General features: G+C 43.2%; 1 protein-coding gene across 4 annotated transcripts in view; it reads right to left on the reverse strand.

Annotated features, from left to right (window-relative positions):
* Nucleotides 1-20,818, reverse strand: part of gdpd5a (glycerophosphodiester phosphodiesterase domain containing 5a) — a 34,344-nt gene extending 13,526 nt beyond the window's left edge. For 2 of the 4 annotated variants that reach the window (XM_082550202.1, XM_082550200.1), the window contains exons 1-3: nucleotides 20,352-20,818; nucleotides 10,698-10,871; nucleotides 290-393 (exon numbers count right to left, since the gene is read on the reverse strand). In XM_082550202.1, the coding sequence (XP_082406328.1) occupies nucleotides 290-393; nucleotides 10,698-10,814 (221 nt within the window). In that variant the 5' untranslated portion in view covers nucleotides 10,815-10,871; nucleotides 20,352-20,818. The remainder of the gene's footprint in view (nucleotides 1-289; nucleotides 394-10,697; nucleotides 10,872-20,351) is intronic. The other 2 variants (XM_082550201.1, XM_082550203.1) reach the window with 2 other exon arrangements.
* Nucleotides 20,819-22,581: the final 1,763 nt, after the last annotated feature.

Here is a 22,581-nt window from a genome sequence, read left to right on the forward strand (position 1 = left end):
ACATGACATCGTGACACTCATGATGCTCCCTGTCCAGGATGTGTACATCCTCATCCTTGAAAGTGTCCACGTGGACACTCCTCATCACTGAAAGACTGTGGGATTTACTTACCTGCATGCATCAACCTATTTGTCCGTGGTATTTATTTAAAATACACATGCTGAAGGGGCTTGCTGCCACCCCACTGTGGTAAGGTCACCACTCTGCTGTCCTTGATCAACCATTACCAAACATGCAAGTCTTAAACAGCTTTTCAGCGAAAGTAATATAATGAAAAATACGACTCACCAATTGAAGTCATTAAAATCATTTCGAGCCATCAACCAGAAGTAACCCCAAAAGAGAAGCAGAAGAAAGGAGCTGCACAGGATGACGAACCACGTACACTCCCACTGGAAGAGGACACAAACAGCTGATTGTGGACTATGTGGACATAATTTCTCTTCAATTTGTTCTTTTATTCATTGTTTCTGGGAAACATTTGTAACATTGGTTTTGAAAAGTGCTACACAAATAAATCTGAAGAGTTAAAATTGACAGATGTTTTTCTTTCTAACTATCAAAGTCTTGCTTAGACGAAATCATGTTCATCCAGTCGCCATATATGCAACTCCAAAAGATACTTCTTTTTTATTATTATTAATTTTCAATCTTTTGCATTTTTTGCACACCTTTTTGTGAACCTGAATAGATCTTAAACTAACTAATGGCCCATTTGGAAACTGCAGTGGTTAAAGACATAAGTAGACCCAAATATTTCAGGGTTTCCACAGTAGTAGGAAAAACCCCCCTTTAACAGGAAGAACATCTGGCAGAACCAAGCTCAGCATGGGGCAGCCATCTGCTGTGACCGATTGAGGGTGAGGGGAGGGAGACAGGACAAAGACACACCGTGGACGAGAGCCAGAGATTAAATGCAAATGGTTTATGAGCACATAAAGAGTAAAAAGAGGTGAATGAAGAAGACACACTCATCATGGGAAGCCCCCAGCAGACAAGGCATATTGCAGTGTAACTAAGTGAGGGTTCAGGGTCACCTGATCCAGCACTAACTGTAAGCTTTATCAGAAAGGAACGTTTTAAGCCTAATCTTAATCTACATGCTTGCTGGGGCATGTGGGGCAAAAACAGAGAGGAGAGCCTGAGCAGCCAGTCAAGGACTCTTCCCTTCACTAGTTAACAGGCTAAGGAGCTAATTCCATATAAGGGGAGGTGTAGAGTATGATAGGCCAGTCAACAGATCCTATTGAGCACTGATCAGCTTTGCATCACACCGTGCCTGGACTCACCATTTCCAGTGGCTTATGTAAGAGGTTCAGAGATTATTACATGGGCGTGCAGGTAGAGACCAAATGGCCGCACTAATGAATGTGTTGAGCCATCAGTGAAAAGCCTGTGAAAGGTTTTAGCCAGGGGAAGAGAGGCCATCCATCAGTGAAAATCTTCTTGGCCACAAAAACATGACAGCAAGGCGGAAATATCACAACAGCCAGAGGATCTTTTTAGTTTGTGTAGCAGCTACCGGGATCTTAAAGTAGTGAGCATATAATAAAGAACTATGTGACACTGAGCCAACGTCACATTTACCTCGTGCTCCCGTGGAAACGCAGTCCAAGCTATGAGTCATTGTTATGGAGTCAAAATGATCTCTTTACAAAAATACAGCATCCAAAGCAATATCCAGTCCTCACCTCTATAAAAAACAACCATATATTTGCTGGACAAGGGTTCTAGTTCCTTAATCTACCACCCGCTGTTGGTAGGATTAAGGGGTCACTCATGGGGTCAGAAAAGGGTTGTGACCAGCAGCTGAAGTAATCTCCGGCTGAGAAAAGTCCTTGGTAATGAAAATGGTAATAGAGACAAGCGTGGCAAAATTGCCCTAGGTAAGGGCCTAAGCCAAGTGTACCATCAGTGTACAACAGACAACATATAACAGTATTTTATGTAAAGTTAATGGACAAAGTAATGAAGATGATGGAATTTGTTTTATTTATATGTAAACAAAACTGAACTGAACTGAATAAATAAAATAGAGAGACCTTCTTTGTTATATAGCTTCTATTAAACATATTTCTTTTCATCCACTCTTCCAAAGCCTGGTTGTTGTTTTCACTTTGTAACCTTTAACAAGTCATTCTCATTGTGCAGTTTCAATTTACTTTGAAGTCTAGCTGTCCAGCACATGGTGCTTTCTCCTGAGTGATATATGGCTTTCAAAGATCCCTCCAAGTCTCCATTTAGCACTGCTGGTACCCATCCACTGACAGTGCTTATAGGTCCTGATCTTCTTACTCCACTTGACTTCACAACACCACAAACCTCTGTTTTTAAGGTAATTCATATTGGGAAACCTAAATGTACAACAACATACAAACTAGGTGGAGTGAGAGCTATCGCTTATCGATTGAATGGAATCAAAGTATTGATCTGAGTGGGTCAGATCAGCTCCAAACGAAAGGGTTAAGGAAGGAAATCGAGAAGCAGTTCTTGTGGAAGTGGCAGTGCGGTCATGGGAGTGTTACCTAAACGTTGCAACGCAGCCAGTTAAAGAATGTTAGCTACCGCTCACCGCTCGTCTGCAGGCTTTATTTAAATGGAAAACTTCCACAAAAAAAAAAGCTTTTTGCTAAAAAAAAAGATTTAGAGCAGAAGTTTTTTTGCACTGAATTTTAAAATGAAAACATATTGCATTTATTTACAATTAAAGACACAGAGCAGAAAGTGTGTTACTGTTTTACATCCACAGACACACAAGAAAAGAAGCAGGCAACATGAGGTCAAGTTATGGCAATTTTATTTTTGTATTTCAGTACATGTAGATTAGAGTTTTTAAAAAACAAACAAATGTCACAAGAAGAAGGATGGGGAGAAAGAAAAGTGGAGAGAGGAGGAAGAAACTATTGATCTCCTCAAACTTGATGCTGCTGGGTCAGTTCTTTCTCAGCAGTCTGCTCCAGAATCCCCTCCTGTCCTCGGCTTTCTTTTCTTTTTCTTTTGCCTTCAGTTCATTTAAGGTTTTGTTGAGCTGCTCCTCGGCATCTTTAAATTTTTCTTTCAGCTGCTGTTTGGCCAGTTTCACTTTGTGTTTGAGGAGCTCTTTAGCTTCCTTTTTGTGCTTTCGCATTTCTTTCAGTGCGTCTTTGCAGTCTTTCTTGGTCACCGTCATTTCTTTCTTGAATACCTTCACCTCAATTTTCTCTTCTGCAAGTTCTTCTTGCACTTTCATCAGTTCCTTCTTCATGTTTTCAGTGTGACTCTTTGTATCTTCCATTTCTTTCTTTGCTTCCTGTATTTTAATTTTCTCTTCCTCCAACACTTTTTGAGCTTCCAACAATTCCTTCTTCAAATTTTCAATCTCATTTTCTGCCTCGTGTTTACGTTTTTTCTCCTCTTCAAGTTGTTGCTTCACATGCAGTAATTCCTTCCTTAGTGTTTCAGCTTCAGCCGTTACATTTACAGCTTCTTGTGTTGCCAACTGCATTTTCTTTTTTCCCTCTTCAAAAGCTTCCTGCACCTCCTGTAATTCCTGAATCACATTTCCTGCCTCCTTCTTTGCAGTTTGATATTTATTTTTGGCTTCTTGTGCTGTGCTTTTCTCTTCCTCCAATGCTTTTTGAGCTTCCAACAGTTCTTTCTTCATCTTTTCATTCTCATTTTCTGCCTGTTGTTTTCCCATTTTCTCTCCTTTAAGTTTGAGACCCACATGCAGTAATTCCTGCAATACTACATCAGTTTCAAACTTTGAATCTTTAGCTTCTCCTCTTGATTTTTCTGCCTCTTCTTTTAATTTGACATTTTCAGCCTGTATCATTTGAAGTTCTTCTTGCAGGTTAATCAGCTGTACTGAATTGTGAGGTGAAGCACTCGCCGATCCTCTTCTTGTTCTCCCTCGATTCATTTTGGCCTTTTAAACAAAGGAGCCAACGTTTTGTAGAGGAGTGAAGTGAAGTTTTCGATGTTTTCTTCGTCAACTGTCGTTTGTCCTGCACAGAGATGCTGCTGTAGATGTGTCTCTAGCTGTGTCTGGATACAATGAAACATGCTGGAACTAAGTGCTTGTGTTGCACAGTTCTACTGAACATTCCATTTCATGCATGCTCCGCCCACATGGTCAGGAATGTCAGGTGCTGCATCACCAAATGCTGCTCCCGTTGCCTAGCAATAACAGCTGTTTACTTTTGGGGTCTGGTTCATTATTTAATAAAGAAAACATGTCCAAGTACTGGGTGCTGAGGCTCAGCGCATATTCTAGCCTGCTGTGTGGGTGGGCAGCTAGAAATCACTGGTGGGCAACATGAGTGAGGAGAAAACTGGAGCAGCCAAGCAGGGAGCTGCAGGTTGCTGGTTTGAGTCTCTGTTCAGATGCTGGTGTCTCCTCTCTCTGAGATGTCTGCAAACAGTCCCAGATAAAACAATAAAGATAATAAACAAACACGTGACTAAAATAACAATTATGACTCTGATGTGTTTGATATGTAGCAGGATGGCCTCTATACAGCAGTCGCTGCAAGCATCCACATCGCCACACTCACTTTTCTTTAAGCAGGCGTGCTGGGCTCCTCCTAAGGAAAGTTTGAAACTTCATTTCCTTCATGCTGGTGAACTTTTTACCAAATATTTTCATCAAAGCTTCTCCATCACTGACAGGGATTGTTTGGATCTTCACACTCATCTCCACCAACCCTAAAAAATGAGTCTCACTTTGCTCATATAATGCCAGGAGTGTCTCCATATTCCACAAAAGTCTGTGCAAACATGTAACAGTATCCCATATTCATATGAATATTATTGATATTATAACAAAAGCTGTCACCAACACAATTGTCCCAAGTGCTTTTTTTATTAGTTATTGCAAATGCTTGATTGCAGTTCTTGCTAGATGACAAAACCACTTATTAGGTTTAGAAGGAAATGACTTTTTCTACATGAGGTAAAGTTGGAGCTGTTTCCCCAAACTAAATGAAATCATCATTTAAAAAACTACAATCTGTATTTACTCTGAACATCTGTGTTAACATTTGAAATTGGAAACATGTAAGTGTAACAAACATGTTAAAACATAAGAAATCAGGAAGGGGCATGTATAGGAATTTCTTTTACTTATGTATTAATCACATTATTTTATTGTATGATGCCTTGGTGCCACTGGATTTTAACATGTCTCGCACTCATACAGTAAGACAAATGGTGGGGGTCTAGTAGGGAACTTTAAGATCCCGGTAGCTGCTACACAAACTAAAAAGATCCTCTGGCTGTTGTGATATTTCCGCCTTGCTGTCATGTTTTTGTGGCCAAGAAGATTTTCACTGATGGATGGCCTCTCTTCTCCTGGCTAAAACCTTTCACAGGCTTTTCACTGATGGCTCAACACATTCATTAGTGCGGCCATTTGGTCTTTACCTGCACGCCCATGTAATAATCTCTGAACCTCTTACAGTTGGAAGTTGGAGAAGGTATTTATATACACTACAGACTGGTCTATATCAGACCAGTATGAGCTGAACATAGTCACTGACAATGCAAGGACACATATACCCTCAAAAAAAATTAAAAAAAAAGGAAAACTGAACAATTTGTATACAAATAAAGAACAGGTTTTATTTTTTTCCCCTCAATTTAAAGCAGTTGTTTCATTCTGAGGAGTCAACGATTTTTGGTAAAATGTGAAAAAGTGAGCAAACAAAAAGAAACAGTAAGCAAATTATATAAACTATTATAATTTATTATTCTGATCAAAAGTCAAGAACTCTTTTGGCCAAAGACAGTATAGCAAACTGTAAACATACCACTGACCTTGCTCAATTAAAAGCTACCATTCAATATCAGCTTTTCAGCCAAGTCCAGACACCATCCGGTGTGCATGATTTTGGTAGATTGTTCCAGCTCTGATCACTTACTCTGCGTGCTCTGTAATTTCACCATGAACCTTAAATTTGTACAATTCTTCTCTTACAAACTGACACAAATTTCACGTGGACATCCATTCAGCTACCAAACAGTCTTTAGCCTAAACGTCCCGTTTCCGACATCAAAGGCAACATTAAATCAAACTGAAGGATAAACCGTGGAGGAGTTTCAGCGTCCGCTATAGAGGCAGAAGTGCAAGAGGACATAATGAGACTTCCACAGATGGAGCTTAAAATAGCTAACAGGCTGAAAAATGATCCTTAATGGGATGTCAGCCAGATTAACTCAGATAAGGTTTTTGATTTTTATCATCCAGCACCATCATTTTCAGCTACCAGATACATAGCTATGTTTATTTGTATGTGGCTGTCTGGGCAGGGTAGACCTAATATTTATTCTCATATTAGATGTGGTTTGGTCTCAGGTTCATTAGCTAAATGTTCGGGCGATCGTGGCTCAAGAGTTGGGTGTTCGTCTTGTAATCAGAAGGTTGCCAGTTCGAGCCCCGGCTCAGACAGTCTCGGTCGTTGTGTCCTTGGGCAACACACTTCACCTACCGCCTACTGATGATGGCCAGAGGGGCCGATGGTGCGATATGGCAGCCTCGCCTCTGTCAGTCTGCCCCAGGGCAGCTGTGGCTACAACTGTAGCTGCCTCCACCAGTGTGTGAATTAATAGTGGTATTGTAAAGCGCTTTGAGGGGTCCCAAAAAGCGCTATATAAATGCAATCCACTATTATTAATATGTTAACTGTTCTACTTTTTAACAAACCTTGCTGTATGTTAATGGGCAGGTATGAGAGCTTTTACACTGAAACACAGGCCTTCTGAGGCTAATGAGAACAGAAAGACTCCACCAATATGATTTAATACCTACTATTACATTTTTGCTTCACACACCTTTAACCATGTCAAATTGTAAAACTCAGAGAGCCCATAGTAAAAAAACTAAACAAAACAGAAGTTCATGAATCGAAAGACTGTCTACCAACAAAATACAATCAAAGCGTGTGTAGCAGACTAAGCAGACAGCCTTAAACTTAATAAATTCAAACTTCTCTAGTTATATTCAAGCACAGTGTGTGTCACTACATGAAGCTTTGTAAATGAGACAGAGCGGGGAGAGAGGCAGCTGTGGGCTTGTTTTTTATCCTCTTGCTCAGCACATCATCAGTGCCCGGCTCACACATTCAGTAAATAGACTAATTTATGGGTGAGCCACTGGCTCTTTGTGATAAAGACGACATCCAGCAGCAGGAGCTGTGGCTGCCCAGTGGGTATCCAATACAGCTGGGTGTCTGACTCTGCTCTTCACATTCCAACACTGCACTGATTCTATCACTTGCTTTGCAGTGAAGATTGTTTTCCCCAGTTACTAGGGCTTGGTCTAGAAGTCTCTTAGGAATTCAACTGAAAAGAGTGGAATGACTAATAGATTTATCTTCAACCTTTAGGAATAAAAAACTGTAATTGTAATTGAATTGTAAAGCTGTTACAATATTAGATGGAAATTCCAACAATCACACAACTCCCTGTGAGCAAGCACTTGGTCACAGCTGGGAGAAAAAACTGCTTTCTAACAGAAAGAAACCTCTGGCAAAATCAGGCTCAGAGAGGTGCACCCATCTGAAATGACCTTTTCGAGGTGAGGGGACCAAGATGAGAGCAAATGAAAGGCAAACTATGGGAGAGACAGCCACAGTTTAATCATTGCTAATGATTCAACACAGTCCTGTTGAATAAATATAGAAAGTTAAAAGAGATGAGTGAATGAGAAATACTCAGTGGATCATGGAAAACCCCACAAAAGCCTGTTGCAGTTTAACAAGTAAGCCTGTCATGCCGCTGGATCTTAGTTTAGGGGCGATCGTGGCTCAAGAGTTGGGAGTTCGCTTTGTAATCGGAAGGTTGCCGGTTTGAGCCCCGGCTTGGACAGTCTCAGTCGTTGTGTCCTTGGGCAAGACACTTCACCCGTTGCCTACTGGTGGAGGTCAGGGGCCGATGGTGCCAGTGTCCGGCAGCCTCGCCTCTGTCAGTGCGCCCCAGGGTGGCTGTGGCTACAACGTAGCTGCCATCACCAGTGTGTGAATGTGTGTGTGAATGGGTGGATGACTTGATGTGTAAAGTGCTTTGGGGTCCTTAGGGACTAGTAAAGCGCTATACAAATACAGGCCATTTACCATTTATCTGTGACCCCATGTTTTCTAGTTTTTGGACATTTTAGGTTCTCTTAGGTTCTTGTTTCTGTTCCCTGGATTCAGTCAATGTCTCATGAATGTGTGTCTCATGTTTCCTGTTTAATTTTGATAGTTTCTTGTCCTGTGTTCAGCGTATCCAGTGTTGCTTCCTCACTGTCTCGTTACATCGGATTCGTTTCAGCTGTGTTTCCCTCCTGTTTCCCATCCCCTCGTTATGTGTATTTAGTCCACTGTCTTGTCTTGCTTGTTCTCAAGTCCTCGACATTAGCTGTGTGTTAAAGGGAGTGGTTCATGGTCTCTCGTTTACATCAAGTCATAAGCTCCTTTGTTGGAAGAGTCTTTGTTTCTATTTTATCTTTTGTTTGCTTCTTTTAGTGTTTCTTTGTACTTTGTAGTTCGTTTACACCAGCGGTCCCCAACCCCCGGGCCTCGGACCAGTACCGGTCCGTGAGTCGTTTGGTACCGGGCCGCGAGAGTTGAGGCTCAGGTGTTAAATGTCTGGTTTTCAGGGGTTTTATCGGTTTTCAGCGTTATTTTGTTATCGTTTTTATCGTTAACTTGGTTTTCCTGGGTCTTTTCACGTGTGTTATGAATAAATCTTCTTTTTTTCGGTACCGGTACTAGTTTTATTTTGTTGTATTTATCCGCGACACCTTAAAGGCCGGTCCGTGAAAATATTGTCGGGCATAAACCGGTCCGTGGCACAAAAAAGGTTGGGGACCGCTGGTTTACACAACAAATAAAGCTGCTGCTTTGGGTTCATTTCTTCCCTTTATGAGTTCTGCATTTGGGTCCTACTCTTGCCTGCCACACAGCCAAACCTGACAAAACTGAGTGGAAATGTAAACGATTCCATGAAATACGCCTCCTCACTCTGGACGACACGCTGAGGGACAGCTAACGGGTACAAAGCTACTGGTTTTGGCTACAATGGCTACTGGGGTCAGGCTAGTTACAGGATTATTTGCAGCGGTGTAGACCTGGGTCTCTAATTCACTGAGCCTGGTGTCCAAAGGTACAAACAAACTCCCGTTTGACACACTGAGCAGGAAGATGCCAGTGAGACAAATAAGAATACATGCTAGTTTAAGATTGTGTTAGTTTTTAGTAATATATAACAATGAATAATTATTATCATTTTAAGTGGCAACTAATTCGACATACACCATACTTTGGATGAGAGTGTATGGATTGTACAGTATAATGCACTTGATAATTCATCCATACAAGATATAAGAGTCACTGAGCCTGAAAGATCTTCAGCAGATGCTATTCAGTCTGCATAAAAACTCTATACTGCTTCCATCAGTGTGCTTTTGCACATTTATAGAAAATACACATTATGTATTTGTACGCATGTGGTTTGTATGTACAAACCATGATTTGAACTTCATATTCAAAGAACTTCCTGGAATTTCAAAAAAGAATTACATTGCCTGTAAAGTTGTCAAAAATTATATTGTTTTTTAACAATGACTAATGCCTAAAGATAAAGGGTGATAAGGGTATAAATACAACAGGACCCTAGATGAACATTACATATTAGGCTCCCGTTGTGTAGTCACCTTTTTGACAGCCTGATCTACTTATCTGGCCTTAGAAACCACAACATTGAAAATAGTTCATTTATGCCTGAGGTGTGCTCAGTGTCAGTGCAGCCTAGGCAGGACTGTGTTATGTGATTACCAGTCTGTTATGTGATAATTGGCATATTAGAATAAGGTTACATAAAGGTTTGCACACAGTGTTGCCAACTCCTCAGTAAGGAAAATCGCTATCGGCTGTCCTAAAAGTCGCTAGAAGTCGCCAAATGACGTCATCGCCTAATTTGCATAATTGGTCATGCTAATGGAATTGTAACCTACGCTGTTGGAGAGAGAAATAACATCGTGGAAGAGACATAAAGTGAGTAAAAAACGTCCTAAATGCAGTTTGAATTTATTTAGAACTACAAATTAAATTTCTTTTAGCAATTATTGTTTTTTAATGTCACAATTCCAACCCTGCTCCTTTATCCAGGCCTGGACCGGCAAAAGTGACCCGAAATTGGCACTCTGGTGGAGTTACTTTGTGTGTGTGTGTTTATAAGTAGTTTTAAACCTTGTGATCCACAAAACAGCATAACAGTAAAGGAAGAACTGACTGCGTTATAGTCAGTGCGGAGCAGCGGCTTCGCTCATGCACGATTCATTTGCCGTTTGGATGCACAGGTGTGAACGTCTCCTGCTCTGATAGCAGCTGGGGGAGGACTGTCCTCCGCCTGTGAGCGCTTTGGCACGGGTGAGGTGCCCAAGGCACCACCGCTGCTTGTTGAGAGTAAGAGCGATACGTTTTCACGTCAAAAAGTCGTCATAAATAAGTCTCCAATAATACCAGAAAAAGTCGCCAGATTTTTCGCTAGTCGCTTTTTAGAAAAAAAGTCGCTAAGGGGGTCTGAAAACTCGCTAAATATTGCGACAAAGTCGCTAAGTTGGCAACACTGTTTGCACAAAGGTCATGTTGTTGATAGCACACTTCGAAGACAGCATTTGCAATGTTCTAACTATTATTATAGCATCCATACTTTATGGTTAGAGCTATATTCTTACCCTGGAGCTTTCATCCTGGGAACGCTGGTATCGCTTCCAGCGGCAACCATAGATCCCAGTGACAAAGGAGACAAAGACTTGCTTCTCATAGACCTGTAAGGGTTGGTGCTTCACCATGCTCCTTCAGCCTTAACGTGACACCAGTCTGTTAACATCCCACACAGGACTGGGAACCTGAAGAAGAATAAGAACTGTTACTAAACAAAACAAGCCTTCGAACATTAGCTCAGACTTCACATATGTAATTACCCTTTTCAGCAACATGCCGTGTCATGTCATGTCGCTGAGGTATATTTTCACAAAACAACAAGAAGATGTTGACAGCCCTGCACCCTGTTTGGAGTCACAACACCTGTGAGAGACCGTCAATACACCAGTCAATAGTAAGCCTTGTCTCAAACAGCCATAATAATATGGTGCATGAATTACAGTTGCTGAGTCAGTCTTTACACATGTGAGGATTTATGGTTGTTTAAGAGTGGCAAATAGAACTGAGAAGGCTGGTACCACATGTCTGTGTGGTATAGTCTGAGCCCTTGAACATCTGTAAAAAAAAGAGTCAGAAGGAGACAGCGTGTTGCACTCAACTCACGTCTGGTTCAGAGAACATCTTTCTGCTTTGGTGCTAGCTAAAAATGCTGCCATAGAAAGCACTGTTTTTTAAGGCTCTCGAGGAGTTGGTCTCTTTGTCGCATTTTTCCGGGATTTTTTAATTAGAATTTTCAGATGGTTTCTCCATGGAATAACCTCCATTTACTATAATGAATCAGGTAACCTAAGGTGTGTCAATTCTATCTATAATTAAACCTGGATCCTGGGAATAGGTTTATGTTCTAAGCATGTGATCTTAGGCCCTTTAGGTTTATAAAACACCTAACATTGGTGCTCTAGAGAATGAAATGTCTTCAGATGGTTTGTCACAGCAGAGAGAAAGAAAAATATAAATTTTCCCAGGAGAGCAATAAGTGGTTGTGAAGTAGTACCGGTAAGTCTTTTTTGTAACGATAAAGAGGTAAGTGCTTAAATCTAATAACAAAGTCTCCAAGTGAGCAACTATAAAGTGAATATCTGACGCCCAAACCTTCAAACCAAATACTCAATAAATATCCAAATAATACAGGATTTGGGTCCTAAATGACCCCATTCTTCAAAAGGTGTACAGCCCAATGGATAGGGTCATTCTCCTGCTTTATAAAACAACGAATTCAGTCATTTCAGTGTTAGAAAAGATTCCTAGAAAGTGCGACTGTAGAGCAGAGCCCTCTGCATTCATCAGCTTTATCAGTGGCCTCGCAAAAGACTTACAAGATTCTCACACTGCCTATAAATCTCAAGCCAGATGTCCCACTGATAACTGCTTAACGATAACAAGGGGCTAATGTGGCTAACTGGTAATTGCTAATAGTGGAACAGCTAATGGTGACATGTGCGCTGGTCAGGTCAAAATATATAATTTAACTCCTTAATACTTCGATGTATCTGAATATGGAGCTTCACAGACCTTTTTGTAGTCCTCCTAAGTGTTGCTCAGTGTTATGAATGCAGTTTTATGCTGTTTTTGTCACGGTCCGGGGCAGCGGCCGTGTGGAGAGTGGAAGGAGGACTCAAAACGCAGCACTTATTCAGGTGTGAGGGTGATTTATTGATAATATCAAATATAAAGTGGGGATGGTAAAACAGAACTAAGGATGAACTAACTGGGAGAAACTACACAAAGAAATAGCAAACCTGAGCATGAAGGGAGAACAGCAGGGAGAGCACGCAGGGGATTACACCAGGTATGAACACAGACGACGCGACGAGGAACAGAGGCAAACACACACTATAAGTACACAGAGAGACACTGGGAAATCACACACAGGTGGGAGACACAGCTGGACCTGATTAACCTGACGAGACAGGGGAACACTAACACCAGGGACCAATAGAGGGAGCACAAACCCAAAACCCAGTATCTAAAATCCCAAAACACAAACCATCCCAAAACAGCCCATGAATAATAAAGAGAATAATAACAATAAGGGACACAAACACAAAGTCACTCAGTCATGGGAAGGCAACGGCGGCCGCTCAGGCGAAGGCGGTCCGGGGGCCGGCCGTGCGGAAGGCAACGGCGGCCGCTCAGGCGATGGCGGTCCGGGGGCCGGCCGTGCGGAAGGCAACGGCGGCCGCTCAGGCGATGGCGGTCCGGGGGCCGGCCGTGCGGAAGGCAACGGCGGCCAGTCAGGCGATGATGCAGACACGAAGGCTGGACCAGACGAGGATGCAGACACGAAGGCTGGACCAGACGAGGGTGAAGCCGGGCCGGGCGAGGCTGAAGCAGAAGCTGAAGCTGGGCCAGGCGAGGATGAAGCTGAAGCTGGACCAGGCGAGGATGAAGTTGGACCAGGCGAGGCTGAAGCCGGACCGGGCGAGGCTGAAGCAGAAGCTGAAGCTGGGCCAGGCGAGGATGAAGCTGAAGCTTGACCAGGCGAAGCTGAAGAGGACGCTGAAGCGGACGCTGAAGCGGAGGCTGGACCAGGCGCTGCGGGTGAAGATGAGGATGCTGTGGCCGAGGATGCGGGCACGAAGGCTGGACCAGACGAGGATGAAGCCGGACCAGGCAGGGACGAAGCCGGACCAGGACCGGGCGAGACTGAAGCTGGACCAGACGAGGATGCAGACACGAAGGCTGGACCAGACGAGGCTGAAGCCGGACCGGGCGAGGATGAAGCTGTAGCTGAAGCTGGGCCGGGCGAAGCTGTAGCTGAAGCTGGGCCAGAATCAGGCGAGGATGAAGCTGAGGATGAAACCGGGCCAGGCGTGGATGAGGCCGGGCCAGGCGTGGATGAGGCCGGGCCAGGCGAGGATGAAGCCGGGCCAGGCGAGGATGAAGCCGGGCCAGGCGAGGATGAAGCTGCAGCTGGACCAGGCGAGGATGAAGCCGGGCCAGGCGAGGATGAAACTGAAGCTGGACCAGGCGAGGATGAAGCCGGGCCAGGTGAGGATGCGTCCTCAGGCTGAGGTGTGGCCGTAGCAGGCGGTAGCACTGCCGGTGGTGGTACTGCAGGAGGCGGCGCTGCAGTCACAGGTGGAGAAGCAGCCACAGGTGGAGAAGCAGCCACAGGTGGAGAAGCAGGAGGCTGGACGGGCTCCTCGGGCCCCCCAGCAGGCGAAACAGGAGGCTGGACAGGCTCCTCGGGCCCCCCAGCAGGCGAAACAGGAGGCTGGACAGGCTCCTCGGGCCCCCCAGCAGGCAAAGCAGGAGGCTGGACGGGCTCCTCGGGCCCCCCAGCAGGCGAAACAGGAGGCTGGACAGGCTCCTCGGGCCCCCCAGCAGGCAAAGCAGGAGGCTGGACAGGCTCCTCGGGCCCCCCAGCAGGCAAAGCAGGAGGCTGGACGGGCTCCTCGGGCCCCCCAGCAGGCGAAGCAGGAGGCCGGACCGGGTCCTTGGGCCCCCCAGCGAAAACAGCCGCAGAACCAGCGGGCACGTGGGCCTCCGGCACACACGAAACAAAACCAGTAGGCACGTGGGCCTCCGGCACACACGAAACAAAACCAGTAGGCACATGGGCCTCTGGCACACATGAAACAAAACCAGTAGGCACGTGGGCCTCTGGCGCACGTACGGAGGGCTGCAGCTGCGCAGAGCACTGACCCTGCTCAGGCAGTGACAGCCCGGTGCAGTTCACAGCCGGCATCTTGGCCTCCAGGGGTCCAGAGTAAGCTGAGGGCAGTAACCCAGCCTCTGGGGAAGCCCCGGAGTGAGTAACAGTCACTAATGTTGCCAGCTGTTGAGGAACAGGTCCGTAGCGAAACAGTTTGTCTCCCTGCCCAGAAACAGCGGTGGAAAAACAGTGCGAAAATTGTGGCTCAGCCATTACCGGAACTGTGGGCTGTAGCGATGCTAGCGGTGGTGGTGGCTGAGTGGCTAACCGGAGCGGCGGCAGAACGGGTAATTGAGCCCTTAGGGAGGCTAATGGTTGAGCCACAGACCTGAGAGCTTGTGGCCGGACACAGAACTGAGCCGGAGAATGGTGAGTCCTGGCTCAGAAGGAGCGGCAGAGAAAAAGTCTCTCGGTTTTACAGAGGGTTTGTAGACGGCCACTTGCGAAGGATCCGTTACCACGAAGGTAGGTAAGCTATCTACACTGTCTCTCATCCCGCTCTGAATAGCCCCAGAAAACAGAGTCCCGGAATCTGGGGAAGCCAGAACATGTCGCTTGCTCACCGCCTCAGGCTGCTCGAAAGTAAAAGCAGACGGGGGGTGAAGTCCGAGGTCCAAAAGGAGGAACTCCCGCTCCCACGAACAAAGCGAGCCCAGAAGCCATGGGAGACCGGTCACCAGACGCTGTAGCCGCCTCTCTATAGCGCGCTGGGACGTGCCACCCGGGTTTTCCAGCCACCGGTCGATGAGCTCCTGTGTGGCATCGATGAGATTTTCCCGTAGCTCCCTGGACAGGTTAAGCGCTGCTGGGTCCATGTTGTGGTCGCGTCGTACTGTCACGGTCCGGGGCAGCGGCCGTGTGGAGAGTGGAAGGAGGACTCAAAACGCAGCACTTATTCAGGTGTGAGGGTGATTTATTGATAATATCAAATATAAAGTGGGGATGGTAAAACAGAACTAAGGATGAACTAACTGGGAGAAACTACACAAAGAAATAGCAAACCTGAGCATGAAGGGAGAACAGCAGGGAGAGCACGCAGGGGATTACACCAGGTATGAACACAGACGACGCGACGAGGAACAGAGGCAAACACACACTATAAGTACACAGAGAGACACTGGGAAATCACACACAGGTGGGAGACACAGCTGGACCTGATTAACCTGACGAGACAGGGGAACACTAACACCAGGGACCAATAGAGGGAGCACAAACCCAAAACCCAGTATCTAAAATCCCAAAACACAAACCATCCCAAAACAGCCCATGAATAATAAAGAGAATAATAACAATAAGGGACACAAACACAAAGTCACTCAGTCATGGCCGCAGGACCATGACAGTTTTAGTAATCAGTTGATTTCAACATAGATTTTTTTAGAAGACTACTTTCAAACAAGTCATACTTTTTTATTGTACTTTTGACAGCCACCAAAAAGCTTTGGGCATAATTCTGCCAGGTTAATTAACCAGTCTTCTTGGCAGAATTGGTAGAGTTCATTTAACTGGGGTTCCTGGGATGGAACTAAGTTTTAAACACAGTCCTCTTTTTAACAGAGTTTAAGTGGCTTTAGGAAGAATCCAGAATCTTAATGTTAGCCTTCTTTATCTATTTCAAAACTAGTTTTGAAGTGTGTTTGGGATCATTGTCCCAAACGCAGTTGTGTCTAAGTGTGTGCATTTTGTCTGTCTCCTCTGTAGAAAGCACCAGTACCACTAGCAAGAAAACAGTCCCAGATTATACTGATGCTTCTTTCGTGGTTGGCACACATAGCAACGTAAAACTCAGAGTTCACAGTGGACAGTTACACTGGTGTTCAGACAGTTTCCGGTCCATTGCATGCATAAACTAATTGCTTCTCATCTGAGGAGATGGTTTGGGTCTTTTTCCAGGCCTTAGCAAAGCTATGGCACATCTGAATGTCTTGCACTTATGTATAATTGTCTGTCTGATGGAGCCATTATTTAGAAATGGCTCCGTCAGACCTTCTAAACTTGTGTAGATCTTCACTGAGTTTCTTGGACTTTCCCTTTGCTCTGAGTATTGGTCAGTTCAATAAGTTCAAAAGACCAAAACCAATTTTTTTTATGATGACAAAGAGCATTAACTACTATTAACCAGTAGGTTAATAGGCATTGTGGAGAAATTAAGAGATTAGATTAGAGATTATATTATAGATTCATGCTTTACAGTCATTCCAGGAAAGAGCTGTTCAACAAAGCCGCAAATTACCATGACATTCATGTCCATGATGAGTCTGTGTAAACTTCTCAGCAACTGTATGTGGAGCTGGAGCCAGCATAATACCCCCCCCATTAAACTATACTTGTTGAGTAATGAAAGTGTCTTACGCTAAGGACTGTGAGCTGTGTATTCAGGGCTTCTCAGTGTTTAAGTGTGAATATTTGTCTACCATTTACTGCTAATTTAAAACTATAAACAGTATTTAAAGAGGAAATTGTTCACATATCTCTGTCCTTTTATTGCTGCCTGGCTATTACATGGAAACTCCCAGGCCTGAAGAAGGCTTGCGCTGGCAGATTTCCAGCATTCATAATCTCACCCTGTCCTCAGACAAGGGCCAACTGGAGCTGAAATCACAGTGGGCTTATTCCAGCCAGGTTAGCCTATTGTCTGTCTGCGTCACCATGGTGCTATCATCACAGAGCTGTGGTCATTATGAAGTAAACTAAGGACGGCCTACATCGGTCAGATTCTGGGTGCAGTTTCTCAGTGAGTTCACCCTCCTTTAGAGAGAAAATATTTCCTCATAGTTTTGGACACCATTCAGACACCTCTCACAGTTATCAGGAATATGGGGGAAAATTATATAATAATTTGTAACTGACGTTCAAAAATTTTCCATAACTCCTTGCATTTTATTTATGGTTTAGGGTTTCCACCCATGATGGCTTGGACCTCTGAGGGTTGAAGGACAGAATTACTATACTTTCTCTTCTCATATTCACCCACATACTGTATGTGACATAGGCATAAACGGGGCATAAGGAAATAAAACTTTGCTGGCAAGAAGTGGTGCCTCAGTACGTGCGCTAAAAGGGAAAACTGTTTCTGACACAAGCAGCAGTGATGTGGGAACAGAAAACTAAGCCACGGTGAAAGCAACAAAAACTGCACATCTTCTAATGTCCACTTACAGCTCAGTTATTCAATTCTGCTTTTTTTTTTCTTTTTTTTTTTACAGCTGTCTTCACTAATTCAAGTCACCGCGCTGGGCCTCTCTACTTAGTTTGTGGTGTTGGTGCCATTTGGAACATTTTTAATGTAATTATATAACAAATAATATATCAAAGGGGTTCACTTTGGAAAAGTTAAGTAACCAAAAGTAGTGATTAGTCTGTTACTTAGCACTAATTAGCAGGTACCTTCATCTTATGAATTCAGGTCACGAGCCGTTTGTGATAACTCAGCCCTCCAACATCTTTTTTTTTAAAATTATCAAATAAAAAGAAAAAGAAAAGCTGATAACACCGAGGCTTCAAAACCTGTAATAAAAAAACGTCCCATGTCACAGTCCAACGTTTATAAAGAGTCTATGGGCTGATGTCTGGCTTAAAGCACTGTGGTCTGATATTTCTGACCAAGCTAATCATTGCAAAGAACAAATGCCATGCTCAGCAGAACAAAAGATATCCTAACAGAGCTCCAACAAAAGGTAGAGTCGGTGCAACCAAAGTAAAGTAGCCTGATGACAGACAGAATTGTGAGCATATCACATGCAGTTCACTCTGACACTGCATACGTGGAAACACATTTTCACTCGATTTAAAACAGAGACCAACACTGATGAGCAGCCTCACCTGAATTCTGCTATTACTCTGTTTTCAGGGGTGTTTCACCGTTTGCTTTGACACTTATTGGACAGACTTTTTATTTTATATTTTATGTATTTATCTATTCATCTATTTTTTTTAAACCTAAAAATTGCTGTTTTGTGACACGACACAAGATAAAAGCAGTAATCTCAATAGATATGAAACGTTCAAAGGTCTGGAGCCAGGCAACAGGTAACGTAGTCCCGCAATAATGACTTTAACCATCGTTCAAGGGGAAACAAAAGACAGCTTTGAATACTCCTTCAGTTAAATGTTTGCAGTGAAAGTTTGACTAAAGTTTGAGTAAAAACAGTGTGAACAAGCACACAACAACAGTCCTGACTAGTAAATGTAAATTCTGATGAAACTGCATTGACTCACTACTAGTTATTTTCACTAGTTAAATGATAATTAGGAGTGCAGTGTGGTTTATGACATTGTCTATAGAAAATGGGCTGTAATGAGTCATCAGTATTAGCTCATTACAGCAGCTGCATCCTGCTGATACTTACAGCAGCAGGTGCTGTGCTGCTGGACTCGCTGGTCTAATATGTTATTAAATATTAATGAAACTTCTCTTGTTTCTTTTAACTTCTGTTACATATTACTGTGTGTCACAGTGTGTCCATTGTTTCAGGACAGCACAAGCCTGGAAACGTCTCATTTTAAATCTGTAATGCACCCGGGTCCTTCTATCATCAGCTCTCCTTCTCGCCAGCCTTTCAGATGGCTTTGGGCGAATTTTCTCCCATGCACATTCCCTTCACCTGAGAGGACTTTACTCCTCTCTTTGCTTTGTTGCCAGCTTCTAGAAGTAGCTTGGTTACTTTCTGGAAGCCTGTGAGGCCACAGGTTGTCTGTTGAGTTGGACACATGCGCTCATTGAATAACAATACAATAATCCACTAAATCTCAATCCACCAACTGCCACAGAGCCACTACCATATCTGCCTATTATTAGCCCTTTATCTCGGTCACTGTTTCCTTTTTTTAAGCTTCCATTCTTCACTCCTTCATGAAATTTATATATGCATTCATTAATAATACTCTAATCTTTCAGTGGGTTTTGCCCAAAATAGAATTTCCATTAGTGTCACATACATGTTATGCACTCAAAAGGAGGAGGAGTGGGGCAAGGGCTAGAAACAAAGCCTCTCTGGTAACCAGTGAGCTCTGATCATCAGGTGATCAGAAAAAACATCTTTTAGAGTGAGATCTAGTTCTCCTATCCAAGCAGCACCTGCTAGTCTCACGAGGCAGTCTTTAATTTGTTAAATGTGATTTAAATGTGACAAATAACGGAGGTAATGCTGCAGGATGGCCAGGATACACCGACAGATAAAAACTGATGGTCAGATATGTCTTCCACTCACATTTGGAAGCACAAAGAGAAAGAAACAGGTGCAATTAAAGTTTATGAAGTTCGATAGATGATGATGTTGTAACTTTAAAGCTTCACTTGGGAAGAATTAGCTTAACAGTTTTGTAATTTACAGTCTCACAACATTTACTAAACCTGGTCCAATGGCTTTCAAGAATTCAATTCAATTCAGTATGTAGCCCCAAATCACAACAACAGTCGCCTCACATTCTAAAGTCGCCTTATATTCGAAGGTAAAGACAGCACAACAACACAATTCAATGTTTCATACCTAATTCAATGTCAGTTAGACATGAATCTATTATTTTCACTGTTTATTAATCTGACATTCAGATCATTTAATCATTTTGTCCATGAAAGTCTTTAAAAGGCTATAATACTTCCAGTTCTATTAAAGTAATGCGCCATAACTGGGATGCTGGGCTCAGCATTCAAAGAAAGAAAGTAATTATTCAGTTATCCAAATAGTTTGAAAGTATTCACCTGTGGACTTCTGGCTCTAGCCTGTCAATTCATTACAGTTTACTCGATTAATATCACGCACAGACTGTATGTTCATCTTTAGCTGCCTCATCTGCCATTTATCTGTGCCTATGTCGAAATTACACGAAATTAACATAAGCATGTATTGGAAAAATAGATTATTTGTGGGGGACAAACGGGACAGATCACTCAATTTAGTGTCACCAACTGATCGCACAACAGAAACAAAGCGATGCAAGTGACAGTTCTGAGGAGCAGTCACTTGGCTTACACGACAATAATCCCATAAAGCGCACAAACACTCACCTCGTCTTCACTACAGGCTGTTTTTCACTGGCACTGCTGGAAAAGTCTCAGTCCCTCTGTTAGTTAGTCAGTATTTCCATGGATGCTGACATAACGCCGTCTCTTCGCAGTTTATGGATCCACACAAGACTTTCAGGTTACTTTGAGTGGCAGTGTGAGAGACGCAGCGGCATCAGTGTGTTTTATATCCGGACAAGAGAGCTAATGGAGAAAGGAGAGGGGAAAAAACAACCCTTGTAATAAATGGAAGGCTTGCCTCTGCTTGGATACAGATGCACCTACATTAGCGTTCATAGCAGAGTGAATACTAACTGTAATCCCTGTGACACTCCGTGGGCGGAACTGTGGCCCACACTGCAAGAAACATCCTGTCTCCGCAGTTTTTACACCTGACCAATGCACGGCAGCACCTGTTGAAATGTGGGTTATTTCTTGCAGTGGGGTAACTTCTCTCTCTCTGTCGGGTAAGTGGACCTGAGCAGCACTTTCACTCTGAGTGGGTCTGGAGATCCCGGTCAGTGGATCCCAGTGAGAAATTTGCTGCACATTTTTGGGCAACTGATAGCCCAAAATGCTAATGCTAAAAGCCAAATGTGCTGGATATAAAAATCCTCTTATCTGAACAACAATTAGGTCCATAATCTGTTGGACAAAGTTTTACAGTGTCTGTAGTTTTCCCTCTGTGCATCACTGCTGTGGATTTTAAATGAAACAATCAAGATGCGAATAAAGTTCAGGTTTTCGGTTTTAATTCAAGGGGGTTTACTGAAATAATACCTTATATGTAATATAAATATATAGTGTATGTCTTATATATAAAACACCTTTGGAATTTACATTTTACAAATGAAATAAATCTGAGATTTTTAAATCCACAGTAATGAATTTCATTTTTTATTTCTCTCAAAATTTAAACTGAAAACTATCCAAATAGTCCTTCGTTCCAAGCTGAGAAGGCTTCAGATTGAGTTTTCTTTTAGTGCAGACTTTCCATAAATATGACAAGAAATACTTTGTAATGATGCAAAAATCAAACTATGTAAAAATATTCTCTTCAATAATTTCAGAGGACTTTAAGACTACAAGCTTTAGGATTATTGTTCACAATGTGTGGCTACAAATGTGCATCTTTACTTCTTCTCTGCACACAAAAACAAAGCAAAATGTAACACATTAGAATTTGCTGAGGGCAGAGGGAGATGCAGAAGGGGACGACAAGGTATCTTGAATCAACCAAGATGCACACATTTGGTTACTGGGAGAGATCATCGGACAAAGAGGAAAAATGTGACAGGAATTATCTCACATTTCTCAGGGAGTTGAGGGACATTTGCACATTTAAAGTGTGGGTGGAGATCTCAGGAAAGGAGGCTCAAGATAAGAGCTCATAGTGAGAGAAATGACTTAATTAAACCTCTGCAGGGGAGGGTGCTGAGGTTGCCAAGGAGGGAAGCGTGACATCAGGCTCATGGAAATGTCCACGTTTCCTGGAATTTACCAGACAACAGGGTCAGGGTCGGGCGGCTGCCAGATCTCAGGCTCAAAGGATGACATGCAGGTGCAGAAGTAGGGAGTCATAATCATTCTTGTAATTGTACCATTTTTCCCCATCCCTGCTATTTTACCATTTGTAAAATTCCTGCTAAGACTGACTGTAAAACACACTGATAAAATGAGTTATCAGCAAAAACTAGAAAGTAACACGACATTTGCATCTGCATTACATTTCTCACATCATTCAGTTCCTTTTAAAGCCTTTTGTAAGTTTAAGTGTTCAGAAAAAGCTCTCAGCATAAAGAGACGCATGGAATGAAACACACCAGTACTCCTCTCTCCATTCTCCTTTCAGACTGTTCAAGCAATTGAAACGATTGTTGTAATATGAACATAATTATGTACACTGCCACAGAGGACTATGGCAGCAGTGCCTTACCTCAACACCTGGCAAAGCGGGAGAGGAGATGAGTAAAGTCTTGTAAGAGATCTGGCTATTCCAGGCCCAGCAGTCAGAGATTAACACTTGGCTTTGGATAATTACATAAGATCCCTTTAATCCTTGGCAATTTAGCAGTGGCAATGAAGGTACCTCAGCTAGAACTTCTTTGCACATGAAATGCACGCTCAGGTGCAGCGTTTTTAACCAAATGTTGAGGACGACAAGAACTTTATTGGAATGTGAACAAATGCCATGAGAGGGATTTTGTAAAGCCTGATATTTGTGATGCTTAAA

The sequence above is a fragment of the Aulonocara stuartgranti genome, assembly GCF_965226115.1.
Source record: "Aulonocara stuartgranti genome assembly, chromosome: 10".
Classification (NCBI taxonomy): domain Eukaryota; kingdom Metazoa; phylum Chordata; class Actinopteri; order Cichliformes; family Cichlidae; genus Aulonocara; species Aulonocara stuartgranti.